Source organism: Pipistrellus kuhlii, unplaced genomic scaffold, assembly GCF_014108245.1.
Source record: "Pipistrellus kuhlii isolate mPipKuh1 unplaced genomic scaffold, mPipKuh1.p scaffold_m20_p_34, whole genome shotgun sequence".
Classification (NCBI taxonomy): domain Eukaryota; kingdom Metazoa; phylum Chordata; class Mammalia; order Chiroptera; family Vespertilionidae; genus Pipistrellus; species Pipistrellus kuhlii.
The window spans coordinates 4,967,396-4,991,818 of NW_023425534.1; the positions used below are offsets into that span (position 1 = coordinate 4,967,396).

General features: G+C 45.6%; 2 protein-coding genes across 6 annotated transcripts in view; one reads left to right on the plus strand and one right to left on the minus strand.

Annotated features, from left to right (window-relative positions):
• MTOR (mechanistic target of rapamycin kinase) overlaps positions 1 to 24,423 on the minus strand; it is a 104,694-nt gene that overhangs the window by 49,702 nt on the left and 30,569 nt on the right. For all 5 annotated transcript variants that reach the window (XR_004992031.2, XM_036461033.2, XM_045570611.1 and 2 more), the window contains 5 exons: positions 23,894 to 23,986; positions 23,113 to 23,259; positions 19,960 to 20,102; positions 16,964 to 17,126; positions 16,692 to 16,837 (listed from right to left, as the gene is read on the minus strand). Coding sequence is in view for 4 of the 5 variants with exons in the window: in XM_036461033.2 (XP_036316926.1) it covers positions 16,692 to 16,837; positions 16,964 to 17,126; positions 19,960 to 20,102; positions 23,113 to 23,259; positions 23,894 to 23,986 (692 nt within the window). In the remaining variant the exon portion in view is untranslated. The remainder of the gene's footprint in view (positions 1 to 16,691; positions 16,838 to 16,963; positions 17,127 to 19,959; positions 20,103 to 23,112; positions 23,260 to 23,893; positions 23,987 to 24,423) is intronic.
• On the plus strand, positions 5,366 to 10,570 carry ANGPTL7 (angiopoietin like 7). Its single transcript, XM_036461079.2, has 5 exons — positions 5,366 to 6,008; positions 8,075 to 8,175; positions 8,701 to 8,895; positions 9,455 to 9,653; positions 9,897 to 10,570. The coding sequence occupies exons 1-5, from the start codon at positions 5,639 to 5,641 to the stop codon at positions 10,064 to 10,066; spliced, it is 1,035 nt and encodes a 344-aa protein (XP_036316972.1). The 5' UTR covers positions 5,366 to 5,638; the 3' UTR covers positions 10,067 to 10,570.

Genomic DNA, 24,423 nt, shown 5'->3' on the forward strand with positions numbered 1-24,423 from the left:
GGTTAGACTGTATTTGGCTATTGGGTGTGGTGTTACTACGAAGGTTCTCGCATGTGTCTTTGGCGCATTCACATTTCTGCCGGGAATGTTCCGGAAGTAGAAGTGCTGGTTTCAGGGTATAGTCAGCTCTAGATGACACCGACAAGTTGATCTCCAAAGTGGTTTCACCAGTTTACATTCCCACCGATGTGTCTGAAAACACCAATCGCTCCACGTCTTTGTCAACACGTGGTATTTTCGGTGTTTTCCATTTCAGCCATTTTGACTGGTACATAGAGGCATTCTACGGTTTTAATTTGACTTCCTATATTGACTAAGGAGCTTGGTCGGTTTTTCAGGCATTTATTAACCTTTTGGGTGTCCTCTTTTGTGAGTGCCTGTTCCTTTAAGGAAATCAATGAGTTCTATGTATACTTTGGGTACAGCACACACACATGAATGTACTGGAGATACCTTACTGCCTTTTCACTCTCTTCGGGGTGTCCTGTAATACACACAAATGACTACTTTTACTGCATGTTTTCCTCTGCGGTTAGTGTTTTTAATATCTTGTTTAAGAAATCTTCGCTCATTCCAAGATGCTGAAGATAAGTCCTATGTTATCTTCCGGAAGCTTCAGTTTTACCTTTCACATGTAAAGTTTAAGTCTCCTCTGGGCTTGAAGTTTTGAGTGTGGTGTGAGGTGAGGGTCAGAGCCCCCCCACAAGCACTAGGAGGCTATCTAACTCACCCAGCCGGGCCTGCTGACGACTGTCCTGTCCTCACTGTTCCGTGGTGCTGCACTGTCCTAAATCAGGTGTCCATATATGTGTGGGTCTGCTTCTGGATGTTTAATTCTGTTCCACTTACCTATGAGCCTATCTTTGTGCCAATACTATCCTGCCTTAATTACTGTAGCTTTATGATAAATCTGATTTCTAGTAGTGTAATTCCTCTAATTTTATTTTTCTTATTCAAAAGCGCCTTAGTTATTTTTAATCCTTTGCTTTATTTAACTTAATCCTCACAATAATCCTGTGAGGTGAAGTAGTTATGACTTTTATTTCCGTTTTGCACTGGTAGACTCAGAGAAATTATGTAATTTAATTTGCCGAGTCACAGAACCATCAAGTTACATCTGGGATTAGATATAACTATCAAATTAAATCAGGGATTAGAACCCAGATTTGTTTGATTCTTACCCAAGCATTTAAAGACCTTCATATACCACTTCTTTAAGCCTCAAGCCAGCTGACTCCTTCAGGGGATTTAATATGAATGCATTACAATTCTAAGAAATTCAAATTTCTAAGCCACCCATTTCCAGTTAAAAATCTTGTTTGGCAGCGACAAAAACCACTTTCCTGGTAAGACTCAGGAAAACAAAGCAGCAAGAGGTAAAAGCTTCTTGGATGTCTCCCACAGTCCTCTGTCTCCAGAATAACAATCACACTCCTCATGTGGATTCATGCAGTCGCTCAGGCCTGGCTCCCATCCCCCTCTCCAGCCTTAACTACCCCAGGACTCTCCAGCATGCTCACCACCTGTAAGCTCCAAAGCCAAGGTCTTTCACGTGGCTGAACCTCTGCCCACAGCGCCTTTGCCCACTTCCCTGGGGAGGCCTTCCAGAAGCTCATCTTGGTTAGACAATCCTCCTCATCTGTGTCCCCTCTCCTAGCATGTCACACTGTCCTGAAGTTCAGCTGTCTGCTTCTTCAACTGGACTGCAAGGCACTTGAGGCTGCACTGGTGCTGCAGCTTGCGGCCTGGCTAACGGAACAGGTGTTTGCTACAAAGTCCTGGGAGAGATCTGAGATTGACTTTTGCTAGGTGCTCTGATTAAATAATTGGCCCCAGAAGGCCTGAGATAAATGGTTTCTAAGACATCCAGGCTGTGTTCTTTGGTAGAAGTGGCAAACGAGAAGGCCTGGGGAACAGATGGAAATAACTTCTGTGGTGGACAGAGGACTGAGTGATAAAAGGATTAGATGTTAAATGAATACATAGAGCAAGGCAAGCTGTGACTCATGAAGAGACTTCAGAAGTAAACTATTCCCACGAAGTACACTAACAGCAAGGAAAGTTCTTCTAAGATGTACCTTTTCAATAAACAGGGAGTCTGATTCTGAGGGCAGCTGTTTCTCTCCCTTACCAATTTGTTTGTTTGTTAATCGTCCCCAAGGATATTTTTCCATTAATTTTTTTAGAGAGAGGGGAAGGAAGGCGGAGGGACAGAGAACTGAACCCTTGACCCTTTGGTTGACACTCTATCCATTGAGCCAAACTGGGTAGGGATCCCTCATCAATTTTGAAAGTGATGGTTTAAGAGTAGGCATGGGCAGGGATTCTTAGAAAAGAAGCCTTTCTCTCCAATGGGGACATTTTCAAGAAAATGAGACATGACAGTCCCATGTGGAGGGGAGACCTCCCCTAGGCCCTTCCCAGCGGTTGCCCTCGGGCTGCCTGAAGGCTGCCAGTCCTCAGTGCCAGCCAAGGCTGTGCAGCCCAGGCTGTGGTCGGTGAGAACTTCCAAGCTAAGTAAAAGCTCCCTGGCTTTTCTCGTTAAGAATATAAGCTTTGTTGTCAAAACCAGCTTTCCTTCGGAGCACCAAGCTGACCCTTTTCACCACCAGCAAAAGGGAGGAAAGGAAAAACGCTAAGCTCTCCAACCCAGGTTCTCCCTAGTTTTCCAGTTAATTTCCATTTTTAGAGAAGCCAGTGAAAGCCTCTCAGAGAAGGAAACGCTCTGGTCTCACATTCTTCATATTTTCTCTATGGGCTTAGCTGTTCTCAAAACAAGGGCTTACTTTGCCTTCCCTCAGAAATTCAGAATTTAGGACATCGAAGGGCTGTGGATGTTCTGGAGGGTAGATCATCTCCTTGTCGGGGAATACTCTTCATTGGCTGTTTTATTCAAAAATTGGGGTGGGGGTGAGGGGTTGTTATTGACATTTGGGCAGCTTAGGCGAGTTAAGAAAATCTTCAAATAAGGAAAGCCTGTTTCCAACGTATGCCTTATGTTAGAACACATGTGTCAAACACAAGGCCCGCGGGCCAAATCCGTCCCGCCAGGCCTTGCAATGTGGCCCGCACCGCGCTGTCATCACTGCACTCCGCTGCGTTTCCATCACAATGACAGTTTATGACTGTTCAGTAAACCATTCGGCCCGCGATTTAGGCTGGATTTTAGATTTTGGCCCCTTCTCTGATTGAGTTTGACACCCCTATGTTAGAAATAAGTTCCCAGAAGAGACATGTCAGAGAGTAGGCACTCATGCTAGAAGCCAGCGCTTGTGAGCCAATCCCCCTCCTTCCTTTCCTAGAAAGGACTGCTACGTGGGTTGTAAACATGTACCACTGGTTCATTTTCTGCCCAGATATGAACATCTGCTCACAACACTCTCCTGTTTAGTGGGGGAAACAGGTACCGGGAAGAACAAACAAAAAGCTGACTGGGAATCCATAAAGCTCCACTGGTCTCTGATGGTTTCCTCTCTGATGGGGTTTCCCTACACTCTGCTACACGGAGCTCCAAGGGTCAGGATTTCCGTGGCACACGGTTTGAGCTCAGTGTCATTCAATGGCTGGCAGACTATCCTGAAGATCCTCTTGGAGTTCAGCAGACCCTGTGGCAGATGCTGGCAGTTGGGGTCAGATTCAAGTTAGTGACATGAGCCGAAACTGGTTTGGCTCAATGGATAGAGCGTCGGCTTGGGGACTGAAAGGTCCCGGGTTCAATTCCGGTCAAGGGCATGTACCTTGGTTGCGGGCATATCCCCAGTAGGGGGTGTGCAAGAGGCAGCTGATCGATGATTCTCTCTCATCGATGTTTCTAACTCTCTATCTCTCTCCCTTCCTCTCTGTACAAAATCAATAAAATATATTATAAAAATAAAAAAAAAGTTAGTGACATGAACTCCATGGAGCTGAGACTGCAGAGCCCAGCTGGGCTAGATATTTGCAAGAAGAGATCCGGGACCAGCTGACAGTGCCAACTGTAAACAGCCTCTTTTGGGCTGAGTGAACTTGCTATAGGGTGCCAGCAACATCCTCCCCTTTTAGCAGGCAAAGGAGATGGATGTGAGACAACAAACCCTGATCCACGTCATCATCTACTGCTTTTTCATTTCGAGAAAAAAAATTGTTTGGTAACTCCAGCTGCCTGGGCAGGAATGACTTTCTGAGAAGCTAGAAGCTCTGACGGGAAAGGACTCTGGGGGGGTCATGGCAGCGAAGGAAAGCTGTCAGGGGTCGGCTTGGCTTGTGTGTGAAGGACCCAGGCCGAACAGCAGCAGACCAGGAACTGCCTCAGTGGCGCCATAACATGGAAAGTGCAAGAGCATGTTCCAAAGACCGGTTACTGTTTAAGGACAAAGGGACCTTTGTGTACATTCTTAGTGAAAAACCTCATTTGAAGGACTTAAGGTTGCTAAAATCCCAGGTTTTTTCCATTTGTTTTCAAAGGAAGTGTGCCCTTCAAATATAGTACATGAATAATTACAATATCCTTTTTTTCAGGGATATATAGAGAATAATTTCAGATTTGCAAACGATATGGCACAGGAAGAGGAAAATGAGACTAGAGATAAGGCTTTATTTGGTGATGGGGATTATTTTCTCTACGATTTAACATATTTTCCAAGTATTCTCCACGGACCAAGGAGTCTCTGCCTGAAGACCAATGGAAATGTGGGTGACTACTCCTGAGTTTTCATTCTTGCTGTCACCTCTGACATCTCCTTGCTAAAGTCAAGTGTGAGAAGCCCGCTCTGTTGAAGGAGAAAGTATGTAACAAGAAAGATAACAGAGCATATCCTGTGCAAACTATAAAATCATTTTTTTTGCTTCCTAAGAGATTTATTCCATCTTCCTCTTTCTAGAGCTTTCCCAAGTTGCAAATGTTAAGATGTGATATGGTGTTAGATCCAGGTGGGATGGGGGTTTTGTGAAACACTGAATGGCGACCAGAGGAAGGAAGCAGCAGCCCTGTTAGAAGCACATTCAGTAGGCTGAATCCTCCTATAAACAGCCTGGATTACATTAACAGGCCTCCCGGGTGAGTGGAATCGTATTCCCAGTTCTCTTTGCCTACCTTGCGCTCACCCCATGGTTATATAACCTTTAGAATGGAATTTGGAAATTCTCTTTCCCTGCCTGCTTGCTGATAGAGCTGAGCCAGTGGCTGGCAGGGGCATCATCTAATAGGCGGAACCAGAAACACACACTCACAGTCCTCTTGTCTGGGCGCAGAGACGGTGCCGGCAAGGAAAGAAAGACTTGCCCTGTCTCCCTCCTCCCCTTTTCTGGCCTAAGTTCATGGTGACTTCACCCAACAGGCACCTGACCCTCCCAGATGAGCTGGGAGGGGCTAAAGCGCCATGCACATGGGGTGGAGGTGCAGGCAGCAAACAATATTTAAGATGCTGAGTTTGTGGAGCATTTAGGCTTGGGAAGGAAGGCTATAGGATACCCAATTAAGCTGCACTTTCAGAAGCTCAAGCTTTGACAACAGCTAAGAGAGAGCCAGGAAAGAGAAAACAGTGGCAAGCTCATCAAGAGTGCAAGTGTGAGGTTTTAATTGCTGCAGCTTTGCAAGCCTCAGCCGGGCAGATCCAGATTTCCCCACAGGAAGAGCCTTCCTCACCCGGACCCACGAAAGATGCTGAAAAAACCTCTCTCGACTGTGACCTGGCTCTGCATTTTCATCTTGGTCTTTGTCAGCCACCCCGTGTGGCCACAGAAGCCCCCTAAGCGCAAGACGCCCGGGCAGCTCAAAGCGGCCGCCTGCTGCGAGGAGGTGAAGGAGCTCAAGGCCCAGATCGCCAACCTCAGCAGCCTGCTGAGTGAACTGAGCAAGAAGCAGGAGAAGGACTGGGTCAGTGTGGTCATGCAGGTGATGGAACTGGAGAGCAACACCAAGCGCATGGAGTCGCGGCTCACGGAGGCCGAGGGCAAGTACTCTGAAATGAACAACCAGATTGACATCATGCAGCTGCAGGCAGCGCAGACGGTCACACAGACCTCGGCAGGTAAGGAACAGGCGTCCTCATGTTTCTCACCACCTTCCCCTCAAACAGCCCAGTGTCTCCTGTCTGCACACTGCTTCTAGAGAAGCTGGTCGTCTAGAGGGGGAGTTCTTTGGAGGTACGCTTTCTTGGGTACGTGCTACCAGCTCTATTTTCTCTTTACTAAAGGCTTATGAAATATGTATTTTGATTTGTAATGTTCTGTAAATTTACCCAGTACCTTCACAGGTCTTTTACTAATACAATGTTTCAGCACACTGAAGGCATGAATTACCATCCTGGAGCACAGAGAGGTTACCTGGTTTGCTCAAAGTCACACAGCAAGTCTTAAAACGAGGGCTCGGGCTTCCTCATTGGTCCCCTTCGGAAGCTGTACCCTTGGCCCCAAGGAAGCAGGAACGAACACCCAAACCAGAGCATCTGTTGCTCTAAAAGTTCTCTCATGTCTCTAACATTATGGAATGGGCATAAATGGAATGTGGTACCATCTCTCCGCAATCTGGCTTCTCACAGGCTCAGAATGAAGTGTACAGACATGACCCAAAACCATTTGAAAAATTCCTTTCTTCAGGAAAGGGCAGGGTCCTCAAAGTTCCTCAATTCTGATATTTCTATTCTCCCCCATGACCTAAAATAAAATTCTGACTAGTAATATAGGAAATAAGAAAAGGTAATGTTGAAATTTGGATTTTTGGGAGGCCAAAAATAAGACACACTTAATGTTTTCTCTTGCAAAATAACTTTCCATTTCTGATTAGCTTCGCTCAGATCGGTCAAGGTGAATTTATTAGAGAAAAATCTGGTTTTCCAAAATTATTAGTTATCAGGAGCATATCCTATAGGTATGTCATTTCTTGCTGATAAAGAAGCTTTTTGGTCATTCTATAAACTTAAATCAAGAACTAAGAATAGAGTAAGTCACTGGTTAGTCTCAATTCAAATGAAATTAAGCTTAACAATTTTGTGTCTAAACCAATGTGTGTAAATCACTTTCTAAGTATGTACATCTTGACCCTCAGTGTGGGACTAGAAAGGTACTCTTAGGCCATTTTCCAGACAAGTGAGTCCTGACTTGGTCAGACATGAAGAAGACCAGGGAGGACAGAGGGATCTGCCTGCCGCTCCCTGCCCCTCCACATGGGTCTCTCACCTCCCAGCAGGGAGTTTCATGGAGTCAAACGCAGCTCCTTAGAGTTCAGGAAAGGACAGGGTCCTCCAGGCTCCCCTCCCCGGAGTGCTCTGCCATCTGTGCGCTCTTCTCCAAGGCCCAGTGCAATGGTCACCAAGAGAAGCTCCGAGACTCAGAGGGCAGGAGCTCCTGGCCAGTGAGTTCCCCTCTCTGCCGCCTCTCAGGGAAGGCTGAACCTCCCACATGTCTTCACAGTTTAGAACCGGGAGACAAAGCTGGGATAAAGCAGTAGCCTCGGGCAGCCTGGGCACATTTAAATCAGCCCCGCACGAAAGCTGGCCTAATGCTCTCACTTCCTGGTTCTATAACTGTGCAGGGGAACCTCTAAGGGTGCCTCGGCACTCCCCTTGTCCAGCAGTGTGAGACTGAGGCAGGAGAAAGGTGAGATTATAAATCTATCTCCCTTATTCAGGGCCCTAGTAGCCATCACCTCCGAAAAACAACGAAACTGGCCAACCAACCCAACAAACCAAGAAACAACAAAACCCCCTGATACTCGTGATGACCTGGAAATCGGGGCTGGCTGGCCCAGAAGTTGGATCCATTAGCATGTTACGTGGCCCTCACACACTGTAGTAATCCCAGGATTCACGGTCTATCCCTACCACAGGATAATTCACTTCACAGGAAACCTTAGGCCAGCTGTCTGAGAGGCATCCAGGGGGTGGGCTTCCCCAGCCCTCATCCCAGCACCAGAGAAGCAAAACACAGCTGCTCTTGGTCTCCCACAGGCAGCTACTACCTGGTTAAGAACACTTATGTAAATTCTGTGGTAGAAATTAAGTCTGTGCTTAAACTCTCGATTTCCATGCAGCAGGAAGGCCTGACTGCCGGGAGCCAGGGTTTGCACGCTCACCGCTGTGGTCTGTCCCTTTTGCAGACGCCATCTATGACTGCTCGTCCCTCTACCAGAAGAACTACCGCATCTCCGGGGTGTACAAGCTTCCTCCCGATGACTTCCTGGGCAGCCCGGAGTTGGAGGTGAGGCCATCACTACCCACTCTCTACCCCTGTCCTCCCTGCCCTCAAAGGGACAACAGGGCTAGTCAGAATCTAACAAAAGGGAAACTAAAAAAAAAATAAAAAAATGTAAACCCCAGGGAACTATCCAAACACTCAAATTATGGGGAGGGGAGAGTCCAGGAATCTGCTTTGCCCTTGCAAACCATTATCAACCAAACACCAGGTTAGATAATTCTAGAACCACCACCTAACTAGCTAAAATCTCTTGCCATGTCCTAGAGCAGCTACTCTCTGGGGGAAAAGAGAGTCCACGGAGGCAGCCTATCAGAATTACCTAGAGTTTTCCCTTCAGACTCCATGTGCATTTCCCTGCCCCCATCCTAAGTTCCGATAACTCTTCCTCAGCAAACACCCCTGCTCCAGCGCGCCATTACTGGGCAGAGTTGTGCTTTGGTGCACCTGGGGGCTACGGAAATCCACACATCCCTTGGCTCCTGCTCCTGCCTCTGCGGGCCCCTGACCAGAGCATTCTCTCGGCTCCAGGTGTTCTGTGACATGGAGATGGCCGGTGGCGGCTGGACCATCATTCAGAGACGAAAGAGTGGCCTCGTCTCCTTCTACCGGGACTGGAAGCAGTACAAGCAGGGCTTCGGCAGCATCCGCGGGGACTTCTGGCTGGGGAACGAACACATCCACCGGCTCTCCCGACGGCCAACGCGGCTCCGTGTGGAGATGGAGGTGAGCACAAGGCCTGGGTCCTGGCACTGGGCCAGGCCTCCACACACGACTGCACAGTTCTGGGAATGACATTCCTATGCTTACTCACTGTGGGCTTGTATGTTTATTCTGACAGCTCCCTTCAGGTTGAGAAAGAATAGGTTCTAATTCCTATTTTTCAGAAAAGTGAGGCTGCAGGTACACAGGAAGAAGCCAGACCCAGGCCAGAGCACAGTAATCCAACAGGCAGTGACCTGGGCACTAGGTCCTCTATGTGCAAACTTTACTGACACAGAATGGAGCATCACCACATTCTCAAGTTACTCTGATGACATATTTAAGTGGGAGACTGTAAAAACACACATCTACCTCTCCCGAACAAGGAAGCGAGGGGATACAGAAAGAGACTAATCAGGGCATATGGTGACTCAGGAGAGCAGTCTGCTCTGGGACCCTTGTTTTCTGATCCCCAGCAGTAGAGATGTATGGCTGTGGCAGGAGAGAGCAGTCAGGGTGGATGAATGAAATGTTACCTGCTGCAGTTTCTGCAGTTTTTCTCTGGCTCTGCCTCCTCTGACAGGACTGGGAAGGCAACGTGCGCTACGCCGAGTACAGCCACTTCGTTTTGGGCAACGAACTGAACAGCTACCGCCTCTTTCTGGGGAACTACAGTGGTAACGTGGGGAATGACGCCCTCATCTATCACAACAATACAGCCTTCAGCACCAAGGACAAGGACAATGACAACTGCTTAGACAAGTGTGCGCAGCTCCGCAAAGGTAAGATTTGGGGATGGTGGGGGGAGTTCAGGTTAATTAAGCCCAGAGTCCCACTTAAAGAGAAAGTGTGAACTATAGCTGCATGGCTGATATCCTGGTTTCGGTATTTCCTTTTTATACTGGCCCCAACTGCTTAACTACTAGCCAAAAAACAACTAAACAATCCCTGTGGCCTAGCCTATCAGCCATTTCCAAGGGGAGGACACACTCAGACCACTAGCGCCGATCTGTTTCTTGTGCCAGGTGGATACTGGTACAACTGCTGCACAGATTCCAACCTCAACGGAGTCTTCTACCGCCTCGGGGAGCACAACAAGCACCTGGACGGCATCACCTGGTACGGCTGGCATGGCTCTACCTACTCCCTCAAACGGGTGGAGATGAAGATCCGCCCAGAAGACTTCCAGCCCTAAAGGAGCCTGCAGTGGAGCAGAGCTGGAGAACTGGGAGACCAATGGAGGCTGGGCAGGGCGGAGGAGGACCGAAGAGAGGACAGGCAGGGTATGAGTGGAAAATGGCTTATGAGAAAAGTCTCCATGAGAGAGTAAGTCTTTGAGGAGCACAATACAATGATATGACCCAGGATGTTACAGTAAATGAGATGAAGCACTGGAACACAATGAATGGGTCCTGACATGGACTTTTCGGGGGGCTGGCCTGAGTGGGCTCTTGTGGCCGTGATCCCTGACATAGCAGCAGCTTCTTTTTTCCACATGATTTTTCTATGAAAAAAAATTGTGAGATGACTTTATCCATTTCTAAGGTGAAGTCAGGGCGGAAAATAAGTCCCTTTGCTAAAGAGAACCATATATATTGATTTTCAAGGAGAAGACCTGGGTGTGAAAGGAATAAAAGGGGGTAATAGAAGAGAGGAGTTCCTATTTTTAAATCCAATGAAATTACATTCAGTCTATACTTTCAAAAACAATAACATAGTAATTGTTCTCTGCTGGAGGCGAGCTGACTCAGGATGGACTTGGAGGAAACTCTAGGCAATGGGCCTTGCAGCTGGCCTCTGAGAGCCTCCCCTGCTTGGCCTCCATCCAGGCACAGCCCTGAAGGCAGGAAGTGGGTCTGGTGGTGGCCGGGAAGCTCAGTGGGCGATAAGTTCCCTCATGGAAGCTTGCACGACACTGCCTGAATGATTCAGTCCACACATATAACTATTTTTATTTACTCTTTAAGAAAGAGCTTGAAGAGCTCCCTCTTTTATCTTGTCTATACAACTGGCTGAAAAATGAAGGAAGATGGCACTATAGTTAATAACTCATGCTGTTTATAAGTATAAGCATTTTTGCTTTGTAAAAATAAAATATAGATTGTTTTAAATGTTCAAAGTTTCTTTTTTCTTCTATAATAAATGTTTAACACTTGTTCGTTTTTAAATGATCAACATTATCACTCAGACCATGATAAAAAGTTTAAGTGAAAACTCAGAGAACAATAAGAAAGAGGCTCCAAGTTTGTTGCAGACTTCAGGAAACCATGGGATGAGCAGGAGGCCAAAAATCAAAAGGCGAGCCTGGCCAGGGTGGCTCAGTGGTTGAGCATTATTCATGAACCAAGAGGTTGCTGGTTTGATTCTCGGTTGGGGGCACATGCCCGGGGTTTCAGACTCGAGCCACAGTAGCAGGCGTCTTCAAACTACGGCCCGCGGGCCACATGCGGCCTGCAGAGGAGTCTGATCCGGCCCGCCAGGTTTTTTGGGCAGTGAGCGCAGCCGAGGTGTTACAGTAGGAATTAGTAGTTCATATAGTCTGGCCCTCCAGCTCTCTGAGGGACCGTGATCTGGCCCCCACTTTAAAAAGTTTGAGGACGCCTGGATAGGGCATGCAGGAGTCAGCCGGTCAATGATGTTTCTCTCTCATTGATATTTCTATCCTTCTATCCCTCTCCCATCCTCTCTCTCTAAAATCAATAAAAACATACTAAAAGAAAAGGCGAGGGACTTTAAAAAGGCAACAGTCACTAGAAGAGGTCAGGTCTGACCTACCAGTCTCATTCCTATGGAGGCCACTTGTCATAACCTGGCTTCAAAAAACTTTGCAAACTACTTTCTACTTGAGCAAACTAACACACTGAGAGGGAAAATATCTTTAGCCAAAACAGATGACACTCTTGACCTTTAGAAAGTCATTTTTTCTTGTCAAAAAGAACCATTTATGGTAAGTCATGATTCCTACTCAGTATTTTTAAGTTGTATCAATGGTCTTTGATTGTTGGGAACCTACTTAAATTAACCTCAAAAACAATAACCTTGGGGATTTTCAAAGAAATAAACCAAATAGAAAAGTAACTGGAGTAGGGCTCTCTAAGGCACATGTATCAAACACAAGGCCCGCGGGCCAAATCCGTCCCGCCAGGCCTTGCAATGTGGCCTGCACCGCGCTGTCATCACTGCACTCCGCTGCGTTTCCATCACAATGACAGTTTATGACTGTTCAGTAAACCATTCGGCCTGCGATTTAGGCTGGATTTTAGATTTTGGCCCCTTCTCTGATTGAGTTCGACACCCCTACTCTAAGGCAGGCGGGGGAATCGGAGATGCTTTGCAGCCAGCACAATCCTTCTAGAAAAGACGGGATAAAAAGATCAGGGGTTAGGAGATGAGAGAAGGGAGAGCCTACGATGCCATGGCAGCATGGGAAATGATTTTCTCTCATTTCCCATATTCCCCACAACTGGAACAAAACTGAGGTTCTTCGCGACAAAAGCTAAAATAAACACGTGGAATTCCTCAAACTAAAAAGCTTCTGCATAGCCGGGACCGGTTTGGCTCAATGGATAGAGCGTCGGCTTGGGGACTGAAGAGTCCCGGGTTCGATTCCGGTCAAGGGCATGTACCTTGGTTGCGGGCATATCCCCAGTAGGGGGTGTGCAAGAGGCAGCTGATTGATGACTCTCTCTCATCGATGTTTCTAACTCTGTATCTCTCTCCCTTCCTCTCTGTACAAAATCAATAAAATAAAAAAATAAAATAAAAAGCTTCTGCATAGCAAAGAAAACAATTAATAACTTGAACAGGCAACCTACAGAATGGGAGAAAATATTTGCAAACCTTAACCCCTACTAAGAGATTAATAACTAAAATAAAGACCTCAGACAACTCAACACCAAAAAACCCCCCAAATGATCCAATTAAAAACCGGGCAAAGGACTGAATAGACATCTTTCCAAAGCAGACATCCAAATGGCCAATAAGCTCACCACTAATCACCAAAAACAGTTATCACCTCACACCTCACGTCCGGCAGGATGGCTATTATAAAAAGACAGGGATGGCAAGTACTGAATTCGTGCACCAGTGGGGTCCCTCGGCCTGGCCTGCAGCTCTGACAACCCCCGAGGGGTCCCGGATTGCGAGAGGGTGCAAGTCAGGCCAAGGGACCCCACCAGTGCAAGATCGGGGCCAGGGAGGGACCATAGGAGGTCTCCAGGGCACGTCCAGCCCTTCTCGCCCAGTCCCTATAGGCTGGACCCCAGCAGCAAGCTAACCTACAGGTTGGAGCATCTGCTCCCTGGTGGTTATGCACGTTATAGTTGAATGGTTGCTTAGGCTTTTATATCCTAATAATAAAGAGCTAATATGCTAATGGTCATGACATAATGACCAATCAGCAGGAGGGAGGAGGTGAGAGGTGGGATGCCTCTTCATGCAATTTCAATCGCATGCTAGGCCTCTAGTATACCATATAGACAGACAGTTGAGTAACTGAAGTATAAACTTTTTGAAACAAGATTAACATTTAATTTTTAAAATGTTACTTAAAAAAAACACCACCATGAGACGGAGGTTCTAAGCCAGCGTCTGTGGTTTATTCACGTTCTGGGACGACTTCTGAGAGTGGACAGAGGAGAAAGGGAGAGCGGCTGTTAAAGAACGCACAGAACACCCAGCCACTCACCTACAGGGTACAGGCTCTGACTGTAAACACTTTTAAAGCCTCTCTGTGCAGGTTGGAGGACACCAAGACTCAGAGATGAGCACAGCATGGTGTCTGATCTTAGACAGAATCCCCAGCAGCCAAAGAAGAGAGCAAGGTTGTTCTGAGCACATCCTCTAAGACGTGACACAAGAAGGTATGAACGCTATGAAAAAGAACAGTCCTGTTGGGCAGTTGTTAGAGTTGCACTGGCTCCTGTTTCTATTTTTAATTCTGCAGACGTGTCAATTAGGACATTTTCTTAAAATGAGGTATGTCAGGGGCTGGGCAATGAAAGCATCCAGTTCTGATCAGACCCTCTATTCTACTTACTGTAGAGAAAGAAAAACAGGTGCTATGAACTGACTGTGTGTCCCTCCCCAATCTATGTTGAAGCCTAATCCCCAATGTGATGGAAGCTGGAGGTGAGGTCTTTGGGCGATCTTTGGGCCATGAGGGTGAAGCCCTCAGGAGTGGGGTTAGAGCTCTTATAAAAGAGACCCCACAGAACTTTCCACCATGTGAAAAAACTTCTGCAACCTGGAAGAGGGTCTCACCAGAATCCAACCAATCTAACCCTGATCTTGGACTTGCCAGTTTCCAGAACTGTGAGAAATCAATGTTTGTTGCTTAAGCCACCCAATCTACGGTAATTACAGCAGCTTGAACAGACTAACTTCGTAGGCCACCAGACCTTACCCTAATGCTATGGGCTAACCAAGTAAAGCTGTGTGTGTGTGTGAGTGAGTGAGTGAGTGTACTAGTATTTGTGTTTCCAAATAATCAAATATTCATTTAATCCTCTGTTTCCCTAAGAAGCTATTACACTTACTGATGTATATGAGTTTGAGGAAATGAGTATGATTTATACTGTCTAATGACAGCTCGGGTTTGGGGATTGCACATGGATTTAATTTGTCTTAGAGCAGATAGGGAGAAAATGTCAATAGGTAGGAAGACCAATAGATCAATCCAGCAGCAAGAGAACAATGTTGTCATGAAGAGTCAGCTATGCAAAGATGTTCTTGTGTACAGCAAACCTGATTCTTTCAAAAAGAGAAGGCAGGGGATTCCAGGGTGAAGGCATGTGCTGTGTGTGAGTGTGTGGGGGGGGAGGGGGTGGTGGCCAGGGAGCAGTCAATTGCGAGGGAGAAGACTTATATAATACTTTAAACAATAAAGAATTAAAACTAAAGGAAAAAAAAAGAATAAGGCAGCAGTTCACTCAGTGTACATAGTGGATGAGCTTTTAAGAAGTGGACAAATAGTGAAGAGAAAATAAGAGTAGGAAAAATAAAGCTAGAGATGAGGGAGGCAATAGACAAAACAGGTAAGACATCTGTAATTTGTCAGAGGTGGGCCAAGCTGCAAGCTCTCCAGTAGCTACTGTGAGGCAGGGAATTCCATCTATGACTGCAGAGCAAGGTCCCCAAGACCAGACCAACTGGCTCAAGGATGGACAACCACCACTGGTCTGTCCCCTGGGAGGAGTTCCCAAGAGCTCACTAGAGGACCGGGAGTGCTGAGAGAAGCATCCTTAACAGTAGCTTGTTGCTTCAAACTTTCTTCAATGAAAATGGCACCAGCACATAGCAATGGGGCTTAGGAAAAGCAGTTTAGAAAATCAGTAGAAAAATCTAAAAGTGGAAACAAAAACAGGTGGACCTTCTGGTCTGGAGACCAACTGAAGGGAGGCAGCTGAGCTAAATCAGACCAGGAACAAACCACAGAGCTTCCAGTCTTGGCTTTACCTGGGAACAGAGGTGTTTGTTTTCTTAAAGCCAACATGAATCTGCAGGGAATTCTGAGGACTTATTTTCAATTATATTGGCTTAATAAGTTTAATGACCTTCTATAACACATTTCCACGCCCCTGACTATGTCTTTCTACTACCAATCTGCATAAACATTAATGCTTCTATGACCTCTCAAATGTGGGAGGAAATCTGAGGTAGGATGAGAAAGGCTTTGGAGAGGTATCAAACAGAAAAGGTTAGCGGGAAAGTTAATGTGCAAAACTAGTTATTTGATGTTCAAGTTATTATATTCAGTTACCGGGCTTTCTATTAGTTACCAAACAAGATTGCATTACCTAAGGCAGAGACGGGAGGAAGAAACGCAGGTTTTCACATTTGCTGTACCTAACTGGAAACCGAAGCCTACCCCTACGATGGCAGGCTTCTAAAATAACATGCGGTATTTTAGAATCAACATTCTCCAAGTCCAATTCAGCTGGGCAGAGAACATGACTGTACTGTGTGTTTTTGTTTTTGTATTTTTATCACATGTTAGTGTGTCCAGGAACACTTTTAGTGTCTACTCAAAAGCAGAGCTGGCAGAGAACTTGCTAGCTGGTTACGCTCTCAAGTGAGGGAAGCACCACACACAGCAGCCTGCTCCAGCCGCTCTGGGGGCACTGACTAGCCAGGTGATCTTTCCTTCACTATCATGTTGGCATTTACAAGAAGATCATTAATTCCAGGGTTAATATTCTCTGGTCATCATTAGGGGAAGTGAGCAGTTCTCCAAGAGCGGGAGCTAACGTTTCAGGCTGCTGGTCATTTCATAACAGCAGAAAATTTATTAAACAACCTATTTTTTCCAGACCCAGAAGACTCAGTACCAGCTTAGGAGAGGACAGACATAACCAAATCAGGGGAAAGGACCACTGACTCTCAGACGTCGCTCTGCCTTCTATAATCACTGAACTCCAGAGGAGCACAACCCAGGCGCCAACATATGCATCAATAAAGCCCGCCTTCCCTTTGGGTGGCCCCCGAGGCACAGGAACCAGCACTCCCCACTCCTGCCCCAGAGAGCACTACCTAACAAGACATAAAAGCTATTTTCCTAGGCTGCTATGGAAACAGAGTTGCTTCCAGACTGACTTCATTGGGATAAGTAAGCACAGGTTGGCAAACAAGAGGAGCCCCAGTGCTAAGGATCAAGAGGAATGACAATTTGGGCTGGAATACTGGGGAGAGCCATCTGCATCACATTAAATGTATTGACCAGATCCGAGAGGCAGATTTCAAAGAGCAGAAGTCTCCAAGCGACTCCAATGAACTGGCGGGAGAAGAGAGGGAGATAAAGACAGCAATTGAAAAGGGTTTACCTGATGAGAGACTCCAGGATGGCGGGGGTAGGACCTTTCTGGAACTCCAGTTCTTTGTAGTGTAGCGCTTTGGCATATGCTCGGCACTTGGCAGCCCTCTCACCCAGCAAAACAATGCCATTGTCGTCTCTCAATGGCAGGGGGCCCTGGAGGAGAGCAGAAGCCCACAGCATAGGAAAATGGCAGGCGGAACAAATAAGACTGGGCTGCGTGGGGGCTTCTCCCCTCCCACCAGCTGTCGGGCTCCATGTGAACAATGGGCAAAGTCTCACCTTGTCACTGTGTTCCATGAATTCAGCCAAGTTTAAGAGGGTTTGAGTGACTTCGGCAATGTCCTGTGAGGTGAGGGCCAGCTCGATGCTTCTGATGAGTTCGTCCTGCTGGTCTTCATTCAGTTCAGACCAGCAGGACACGAAGGCAGCGTTGAAGAGATCCCTGGAGGCAGAGAGGAGTGGAGAAAGAAGTTGGAACACCTCCCATGCCTCTGCCTGGCGCAGTCATCCCCACCGGTCTACTCCTGGCCTCGCTGTACTGGTTATACAGACCAGTGCTGTCCGACAGAACTTGCTGAGAATGGTCTGTATCCTCCCTGTCCAACTCAGTAGCCATTGGGCACTGAGGACATGAACTATTACTATATTAAGTGCGACTGAGGAACTGAATGTTAAACTTTATTTCATTTCAACTAAATTAAAATAACCTGTGGCTACTAATGACTGTATTTTATGATATGCAGGGACTGTGTGGGGCAGGAGGAGACAGAAGAGAAAAGTAAAAGGCACATTTCTTGGTAGCTTTTGCATCACTTCTCCTCTCTGGAAAAAAATGAACAGAAAGGGGACTTCGATCACAGAAGTTGGCAGCATCAGATTCTGAAAAGAATCCGCCAATGGTTCTCAGACAATGTCCAAATTTCTAAAATTGGAAATGGCACAGGCAGCATCTGCTATTTCTTTTCAAAATAAAACCAGAATCCTTTTTTGGATGGTCATAAACAAAATGACAACAGAACTTAAGAAACTGGAAGCATTAGAGAATAGAATCCAATTCTGTGAGTCTTGAAGAATTCTCAGAGCCAGTCTCTTATAGCTGGGACCTTAGGAAGACCTGGAACCAGAGGTGCCATTTCTTTTATATTTTATTGATTTCTTACAGAGAGGAAGGGAGAGAGATAGAGAGCTAGAAACATCGATGAGAGAGAAATATCAACCAGTTGCCTTCTGCACACCCCACACTGGGGATGCGCCCGCAACCAATGTACATGCCCTTGACTGGAATCAAACCTGGGACCTTTAAGTCTGCAGACCAATGCTCTATCCACTGAGCCAAACCAGTTTCGGCCAGAGGTGCCATTTCTAACGTTACTAAAACTATTTGAAAAAATCACTATAGCATCATATGGGTGGACATATATGGCTTTAATCCTACCCCTCTTTTTAGGTGAATGTGGGGGGAGGGGACTTGGAAACTACAGAATATGCCTATAATGTGTAGGTTTAGCATTTGATGGCTCTGCATTCACTTTTTGTTACATTAAAAGATTAAATCAGACCAATGTATGTAATTTTGGAATCTGATGGAAAGAAGAATATTTGAAATTCAAAGGATAACATAGAGATGGGAAGAAGTCCCATGCAGATTAAGAAATGAGCTTTCTGATTTAGGTCCGAGGCCACTTTGGATACCAAATGAAAATATGTGGCACTAAGAAGATAAACACATATGTGTGTATTTACTACAAATCTCTTTTGGATGACATCATGCTCAAAAGTGACTTGGAGCAGAAGAGAGGTTCACTATGCCAGCTAAACATATGAAATCTGCACACTATGGAAACAGTGAAGTCCTAGGAACTATTTTTAAAGTGTGATAAAAATACTTGAAAGAAATTAGATGAACCAAGTCATGGCATTAAAGCAACAGTCTCAGGGACCATCACTAACTACCCTGCTAACTCACCACCACCTGCTAAGTACACTCCCACAGCACACTGGCTGTGCTGTCAAAAGTGAAATGAAATGAAATGCGTGCTCTTTGCTTCTTGTGAATGAGAAGAGCTCTCTATCAACTAAACCACCATTTTATGCCTCAGTGTAAATAATAGCCCACAGTAGAAATTTTTGGAAAATAAGTGAGGAAAATGAAGAGAAAATAATCATTGCTTAAATCTTCCTACTCAGAGATAATCATTGTTGTATTACTTCCTAATTTTTTCCCTGTGTACATATGTTTTTAATAGTTTTAAACACAATTTATACCATTTTGTGTTTCATTTTATTCACTTACATCATTCTATAAATCTTTTGCATACATTATAACTTTTTTATTTTTAATTTTTATAACTTTTTATAAACCAAATTTTTAATAACTGTTTAAGATTTACTACTTAAAAGTGATTTTCAAGGCAAATTCTATTTTTCAAAGATGGGAAAACACTCTCCTATTGCATATACTAGTACTCTTCTAGAATTGTGCAACTCCTTATCATATGGCATCCATGTCCCTATCTGTCAATTAAACCCTGTCCCTTGAATGTGAGTGGGTCTTGGTTGACTATCTTTGACAACAGTGTGGCAGAAGAGACACTATGGGACTTTCTTGGGGACACTCACTCTTGAACCCAGCCAGTATTCTCCTAGGAAGCCCGAGCAATCCACCAAGCGATTCATGTGGCGAGGAACCAAGGTCCCTACCCAGGGCTGAATTTCTAGCTGCTACACAGCCCGAACTTGCCAGACCTATGAATAAGCCATCTTGTAAGTAAATCTAGTCCCCAGACGAACACCCCCACTGACTCTTTGTGGAGCAGAGGTCAGCTGTCTCCACAAGTCCTGCCCAAATTACAGATTCATGAGCAAAATAAAATGACTGTTGCTGTTTTAGACCAAGTTCTGGGGTATTTGTAACGCAGCAATAAATAATTAGGAAATATTATTATTGGAAACCGGTTATATTAAACTATTACTTAGTTGTCTTCAGAGTTGTAAATGACTTTTAATTGAAATTTCACACCTAAGAAATAAAAATAAAATTTTGGACCTAAATCTACTAAGGAAAGGTCTACCAACAAGGTTGAAAAGGATGCTTTTCCTGAAATATGAGCTTTTTCCATTTGCCTTTTTGTTTACTTTCCCCCCAGAAGTTAGCAAGATTAAAACTCCTAGCCCTTTACAATTGCCTATTACTATTACCAACTCTTACATGTAATTTCCTAATGCAAACCCTCTCCATCCAACCTGAGGCTGTGCAGAAGGAGTGCACATCATACCTGGCCATAGGGTTGTAAGCCTGAGCCAGGGCCCAGCAGGAGCGCAGGGAGGGCGATGAGGAGTCCTTCAGCAGCTCCAGGCTCAGCCGCCTCAGCCACTCCAGCCAGTCATCTTTGGAGACCCTTCTGGCGGCTCCCCAGGCCTGTAATTCCACAGGTGACAATGGAAAACATTCAGCTTCAAGGGCCAATTATAAAGAGACCTCATCCATGTAATTATTATTCTACTTCTTTGATTTATAAAATTCCCCCAAAGCACAAATATGAAAGAGTAATATTTAATTAAAAGCCATACAGCAAAAACAGCAAGCTCTAGAATATACCTCAGTGTAGAAAAAGCCTGTTTTACAACTCCTTTGTGCTGGATTCTATCAGCAAAGCAGAGAGCTCTACAGACCCAGAGCGGATGGGGTCTGTCACATTCAGAGTACATTCAACGAATGGCCTGTGCAGTGTGGGAAGGACCCTCTGCATTAAGACTGGGTACTCTCTGCATTAAGACTCTGGCTCACCTGACAGTAGAGTCACACAGGGAGGAGAAATGCTCAAGTTCTCAGCATCATGAGTCATGCTACAATCAGGTGAGCAGTGAGCCCAAGCCACATGGCACCATAGTGGAACGAGACAAAAGGCATACAGCAGATTTCATTTTTACTTTCTAGTACATGCCCTCCAACTTTCCTCAAGACTCTGTAGTACATGGCATTTTAAAAGCTGGACATATACAAGAAAGTATAACTAATGCCTTTGCCCTCTAATAACATAAGGCTGAGCCTGGCTAAGGCAGAGGCAATTCAGCACAGTGGTTAAGAGTCTGGGCTTTGGAGTCACATTCTTTAGGTCAAATCCCATTTACTAGCTGACATTGGGCAAATTACTTAAACTTTCATCTATAAAATGGGGGCATTAATAATAGCACCTAACTCATAGGGTTATTGTGAAGATTAAATGAGTCAATATACATAATGTGGCTCACAACAGTGCCTGATACATAGAAAGCACTCAACAAAGGTCAGTAGCTGTTATTGCTATCATTGTTAATAAGTGGTAGCAAATAGGTCTTAAAAAAATCTTAGCTTAACAGCTAAGTCCTCCACATGGGCGTTTCCCTGCTGTTCTTTAATTTAAACCATAATCAACTCTCAATTCTCTAGCATTCTGTAATAACTGTCTAGATACCAGTTTCCTCTGCCACTGCCCACCGCCTGCTGACTGCCTTGACTGGTAATGCTGGTGCAGGTTGCTGGGATGCCAGCCTACTCATTTAGAAGGCAGGCCTAATAGATCATCATAAGACAGTAAAAGCTGCTGAAAATCCTGGAAGGTATTCAACATGTATACGTAATGGTTTTCTGTACCATGAAAATCCTCTATTAGTACAGCCAATAGAAAGGTGAGTGAGGTGGCAAGCTGTTACTTTGAAAGCTGATTAAAACTGGTAAATATACCAATCCCTAATTATCACCACATACGTATATAGAAGCACAATTTACTTTTTGATGAAATGGAGCTGAGCGGTAGCTCTGGAGGATTTTGCTCCAGTTTTTTAACTTGATCTCTTCTCTCAGGGTACATAATCTAGGAATTTTTTTCATTTTGACTTGGCAATGGTTAGGCTTATTTTTCCAAGTCCTGGGTAGAAAGCAAAACTTCCTGGAAGCGAGCTTAACTATTGGTGAATTTCCTAAAATAGAGACCAAAGCTCTAACGCAGGGTGGACAGCTGCCTGGTTGGAAGAACATTCTGAACCTAGGCAGGCTGAAAACATCACGGTGGACATGGCCTTCTTGCTCAGTCCTTCCCTCAAGTGTGAGGTGTCAACAGGGTGGCCTCAAAACTGCCTGGGAATGCCAGGTGACTGATGACCTTCTCTTCCTCTTGGAGTCTGGGACCAGTAGTCCAAAGCCCACAGCGGAAAAACTGTCACTTCTAACCCACGGAGCGCTCACCAGGCCACCTGAAACCATCACACGTCTCTCAGCAGCAGTCACTGTAAGCTGTCTGGGCGGGTAAAGACTGCCACCACAGCCAGTAATAAACCCCAAATGTGCTGAACTGTGTGTGAACACATGCCCACAGGCCCGTGCTCACATCTTTATGGGCTTGGCCAAGAAGAGATCGGGTCAGTTGGGACCCAGTCCTGCCCAGTTCCTCACCTTGATCTGCTGCTACACTCCAAGTGCAGCTGCCTTGGGTGGGCTGCTAACAGGCGATGAGGAACACCATGTTAAATTCCGAACTGCGAGCCGCTTACACTCCCCAGAGGCACTAAAGACTTGCAGGGGTCCTCAAACTTCTTAAAGTGGGGGCCAGATCACAGTCCCTCAGAGAGCTGGAGGGCCAGACTATATGAACTACTAATTCCTACTGTAACACCTCGGCTGCGCTCACTGCCCAAAAAACCTGGCGGGCCGGATCAGACTCCTCTGCAGGCCGCATGTGGCCAGCGGGCCATAGTTTGAAGACGCCTGGACTAATGCAAAGTGGGGAAAACAAGCAACCTGGTGTATTTGCTTAAAAGCCAGTGATCTACTGATCGTTCTGCTCAGATCCATCACAGAGGTTTTAGAACCGCCCGTATGGCAGTGTATGGCATACACTGATGGCATACATCAGCTGGTTATGGCCCAAGCTCTGGTCAGTATAGCTACTCAAAGTGCTGTCCGTGAACCAGTAGCATAAGCATCACCTGGGAATTTGTTAGAAATGTAAAATATCAGGCCTGACTTCAACCCGCCTGAATCAGAATAAGCATTTTAACAAGCTCCCAGCAGTTGGTAAGCCCCATGTGCCTGAGAAGTCTGAGAAGCTCTACTTTAAAAAGCCTGCATCAGTCTCAGTGCTAACTAGGGTGCTCACTGGTTGTGTTTCATTCATGTAACAAATGTTATTTGCAACAAAATGTTTTATTATTAATGCTCCAACAGAGCACAAAAGGCCCCTTTGTTCTTTATTTTCCCTCTAATAAAAAGGATTATAATTCAGATACCTCGAGAAAGACAAAATGACTTAAGTTCATGGTATCTAGATTTTCAGAGAAATACTGGGCTGGTCTTGGGTTGTTTTTACAAAAGGTAGCAAGCACTGAACGTTTTGAACAAGAGAGAAGAGCAGGGCTCTCCTTCCCAACCTCCCAAGAAACGCTAGACCTGCCTTTTGGAGGTTGATGGTGCTGACGTGCAGCTTCTTCATGGGTCCCGTTTCTACTGGTCCGCTCGCCAGTGCGTCGCCTTGGCTACTCCTCAGCATCCGGTGCTGGTAAATCAGAGGGTCCTCCTCTTCATCGGCCAGGGTGTAGCCCTGCAACCAGCGATTGATAGACAAAACCTGCAGCTCCACAAGATGCTCCCCGTTTGGAAAACATCCTTAGGCTTTGCAAGGGTCACACCTTCTGGAAGAGCCAGGATTTAGGTAGGCATGGCTCCAAGGATGGACAAAACGAGGCTGTATTCCCCACTGCAGGCCAGTCTGTGCGGTCACTCTGGGTCACTGACAAGCACTGACAAGGGTATGAGCATGCAACTGGCAGTGAGGAAGCACCTGTGAGCAATGGTGCCTGTGTGGCCCAAGAGCCAAGAATGGTTGTTACATTTTCAAATGGTTGAAAATAGCAAAAGATGATTACTACTTTGTGACATATTAAAATTATTAGAGCATTGTATTTTGGTGTCCATAAATAAAATATTACTGCTATGCAACCAGGTCCATTCATATGTGTGCATATAGCTGCTATTAGGATGCAGTGGCAGAGCTGAGTGGTTGCAACAGAGACCACAAACTAGTAGCCTGCAAACCTTAAGAAATGTCCTTTTTTTTTTTTTGCCAATCCCTGGTTGAGAACTAAAATGTAGATATATTCCCATAGGTAAGATGACAACAATACTAGTAGGAAAGACCACACGGGACTTGGAAACAAAAATGAAGTGCAATCCACCTTGACAATTCTGCAGATGAGGACATCATAGCGCTGATGGTTGATTCGGTGTCGCACCAGAACTTTGTTCACCATTGGAATGAAAATTTGGTACTGTAACAGGAGAGGAAGGAGATCAGAAACCATTACTTTGGAGAGTGGAAAGTAGAGAAAAGAGCATTACCCCCAAATTATAGCTATTTCTTCTGAGTCTGGGGCTAGCTCTGCGGTACTCAGAAGAATCTTTTTATCCTCTCCTGCTATAAATCTATCCCCACCACCTTCCATCTGGGTTACTGCCACAGCCTTTTAACAGCCTCTCTGCTCCCACTGTGGCCTAGTCTACTCTTCCACATGGCTCTGAGAGTCATCATTTAAAAATCTTAGGTCAGATCATAGTCATCCTGTGCTCAAAATCCTCCAAAGACTTCCAGTCTTGGTTCCTGGAGTAAAAGCCAAAATACAATGGCTACAACAATCATGTGCAAATGGCATCAGAATCACCACAGGGGGCTGGGGGGGGGCTTTTAAAACTGGACTGTTGGCTCTAT